Source organism: Xiphias gladius, chromosome 15, assembly GCF_016859285.1.
Source record: "Xiphias gladius isolate SHS-SW01 ecotype Sanya breed wild chromosome 15, ASM1685928v1, whole genome shotgun sequence".
Classification (NCBI taxonomy): domain Eukaryota; kingdom Metazoa; phylum Chordata; class Actinopteri; order Istiophoriformes; family Xiphiidae; genus Xiphias; species Xiphias gladius.
In genome coordinates this window covers 18,423,355-18,426,069 of record NC_053414.1, presented here as the reverse complement: position 1 = coordinate 18,426,069, position 2,715 = coordinate 18,423,355, and the positions used below count along the sequence as shown (strand labels likewise).

Genomic DNA, 2,715 nt, shown 5'->3' with positions numbered 1-2,715 from the left:
CTTTTCAACTTTCTCATGGCAGTAAATAAACACCATCAGATGTGGACTTTTATTAAATATATTTGTAGTAGAGGCAGGCTACATAGTAAAAAAAAAAACTCTGCCTGTATTTGACCGAACCTTTAGCTTTAAAAAGTCCTCTCATTTCACTGCATTCGACAGCTTCCCTTCTTCTTCTTCCTAGCCTAACTGTTCTGGAAGCCTTTTCCCACTATTTTTGTAGATACATAGTTAAAACAAAAGTGACCCGCATTAACCACGACTTTGTTTTACATCTGCAGTTATTTGTATGATTATATACAGTAAACAATTTATACCTGCGACTAAACGAAACTGAACAGCTGCTTGTACTGTAACATAATTTACTACAATCAATAAAGTTTTCATGATGCAGAGGGGTAACATAGCGAGGTCTGCAATGGGCTGTGACAGACAGACAATGAATATATTTCAGCAGATCTTTTTAGGCTTCAAATGGATATTCATGCTAATTACTGTCACTCACTGCCGCCAGTGCATGGCACCTCTATAATTCACTTCAATTCACACGTTGACAGGCCTACCTAGCTTGAAATACACCTTGTATTTATATCTCGTTATCCCTTATCCCTTCTATTTGTGGCTGAGCTGGTTCAGGAGAGGACCGAGCAGAGTTGGCACATCAAAGAATGACAGGCTGAACATCTGAGGGGATTAGCAGTTCATAGGAGTTTAAAAAGGGACAGTCCAACAGAAAGAGGAATTCCACAAGTGAGGCGCTGACGAGCACATCAGACAGCATCGGAAAAACAGCTTGAGACTTCAACAAAAGGTAAGATGAAACTGCAATTTTCTCAGCTCTGGTGCAGGCAGTTGATAGTCTCACTGCTTTGATAACATGTATTGCCTCAGATTCCTCTCTGCTATTGCAACAGTTTCGTGACAGGAGAGAAAGGCAGACAGACGAATGGCTTTAGACTTTTTTTTTTTTTTGAGTATCATGACTGATATTGAGCTGAAATGAGATCTGTGATTTGTGCTGAGTAGTTCTTTGTGCTGGCCTTCTTGTGGTTACTGCTTAAGGCCCAGCCACTCTTTCTTTACAATGTTCTCAGGTCTTTTTACCCGATGGATTCAGATGAACCCTGAGCAGTTTTGAACAGTGGTTGCCCCCCCAATTTTTAGTGCATAATACTTTGGTGACTGGTGTGGTTGTTGACCAGCCTGCTGAAGAGGATGATGCATACAATTTAAAGGATAATATGTTCACAGCCGGGAGTGATTATTCAGTAATGACACCTCTATTAACAGGAGAGTATTGGCTGATGGCACCAGAGGAATCTGCAAAGGCACTGAGAGTTTATCTGAATGGCACCTTAAAGCAAGAAGGAAATTCAAAATGCTTCGCATGAGACATAAAAAGATACGCAGGATAATGAATGAGTAGTCCCAAGCTGACAGAGCAATGGCAAACAGAAAATTTCTGAGAGCTACAGGGGACTAACATATTTTGCCCCCCCCCCCCCTCCCTTTTTTTCTTTTCAGTGACTAATCAAAATGGCAGATGTAGCCGTTGCAGCTCCCGCCGACAAGAAGGCACCTCCCAAGTTCAAGCAGAGGGCCGCTCGCACCTTCAAGAGCAAGGCCCCTAAACCGGGCCAGAAGGGGTGAGATGGATTTAAGATCACACAGAAGTCTTTTCTCTCTCTGCAGTGTCCCTGCTGTCAGTCTCACTATTAAAACACTACCCCGTCACTCTTATTTCAGCGAAAAAACTCTGCATTGTATCCCTCAGTTTATACTCATCATACCTTTTGGTCTCCTCCTTTCAGATTCGGAGACGACATCCCCGGCATGGAGGGTCTTGGCACAGACATCACAGTGGTTTGCCCATGGGAAGCATTTGGCGACATGGAGCTCAGCGACCTGGCGAAATATGGAATTGTTTAAGCCTCTTTCCTCTGCCTTTACCTCTATTGCCACTATTGTCCCTCATGTATTACTACTATTGATAAAGCAGCTAAAAATATACTACCTGTGTGCTCTAGAGAGGAGGCAGACCTTGATTATTCAGACGTTTGAGCTTGAAACAAAATCCAGCACTCTTTCTTGTCTAATGCACTTTATTTGTCCCTGCCTTTCCACCAATTCTCCGTTGACCTTTTGTGCTTTTCTTCACCCTTCCTTCCCTTTTTCCCCTCGAATCTCTCTTTTCCAATTCTTGCTTCTCATAATGAGTTGTATCAGCAACTCTGAGCATGAGCTTGTACTGTCCACAGAGAGAAAAAAAAGAAATCAAATGGAATATATTATATATATAGGATGTAAATATGAAAGCGGCTTTGGAATCTGTTATTGTGATATCCCATGACTGTTCTGCTCTTCCTATATAGTCCACATCTTCTCCTCAAAGCTGTTGATTTGACATGTGCAGATTTCTATTTTGTGTATCAGCTAAATCACATTTTATAGAGAGGAACAATTCCATAAACACAATAAATGTTAATATTTTCCATAGAACATATGTCTTTGTGTCGTATCTATTATTAATACACAAACATACAACAACCAAAAAACAACTAAATACTTGTTGTTTGGCCTCTTGTGTCTCATTATTTTCTGGCTTCATCCAATGCACATGATATAACATTTGCATAATAACACACATAATCCATTATTGACAAGTGTGGCCGCTTTCTTTTAGTTGCCACACTCGCACATTATAAAAAATGTTAT

The 2,715-nt window shown here is 40.8% G+C and overlaps 1 protein-coding gene across 1 annotated transcript; it reads left to right on the top strand.

Annotated features, from left to right (window-relative positions):
• The first annotated feature begins 658 nt into the window (after nucleotides 1-658).
• LOC120800503 (retinal cone rhodopsin-sensitive cGMP 3',5'-cyclic phosphodiesterase subunit gamma-like) lies at nucleotides 659-2,461 on the top strand. Its single transcript, XM_040146645.1, has 3 exons — nucleotides 659-811; nucleotides 1,525-1,646; nucleotides 1,812-2,461. Exons 2-3 carry the CDS (start codon nucleotides 1,537-1,539, stop codon nucleotides 1,927-1,929), a joined length of 228 nt encoding a protein of 75 aa, XP_040002579.1. The 5' UTR covers nucleotides 659-811; nucleotides 1,525-1,536; the 3' UTR covers nucleotides 1,930-2,461.
• The last annotated feature ends 254 nt before the right edge of the window (nucleotides 2,462-2,715 follow it).

Excerpts from the sequence above, each read along its gene's own strand:
- LOC120800503 (XM_040146645.1), top strand. The coding sequence starts at position 1,537 with ATGGCAGATGTAGCCGTTGCAGCTCCCGCCGACAAGAAGGCACCTCCC. Across the intron at positions 1,647-1,811 it reads CCTAAACCGGGCCAGAAGGG|ATTCGGAGACGACATCCCCG; the intron begins GTGAGATGGATT and ends TCCTCCTTTCAG.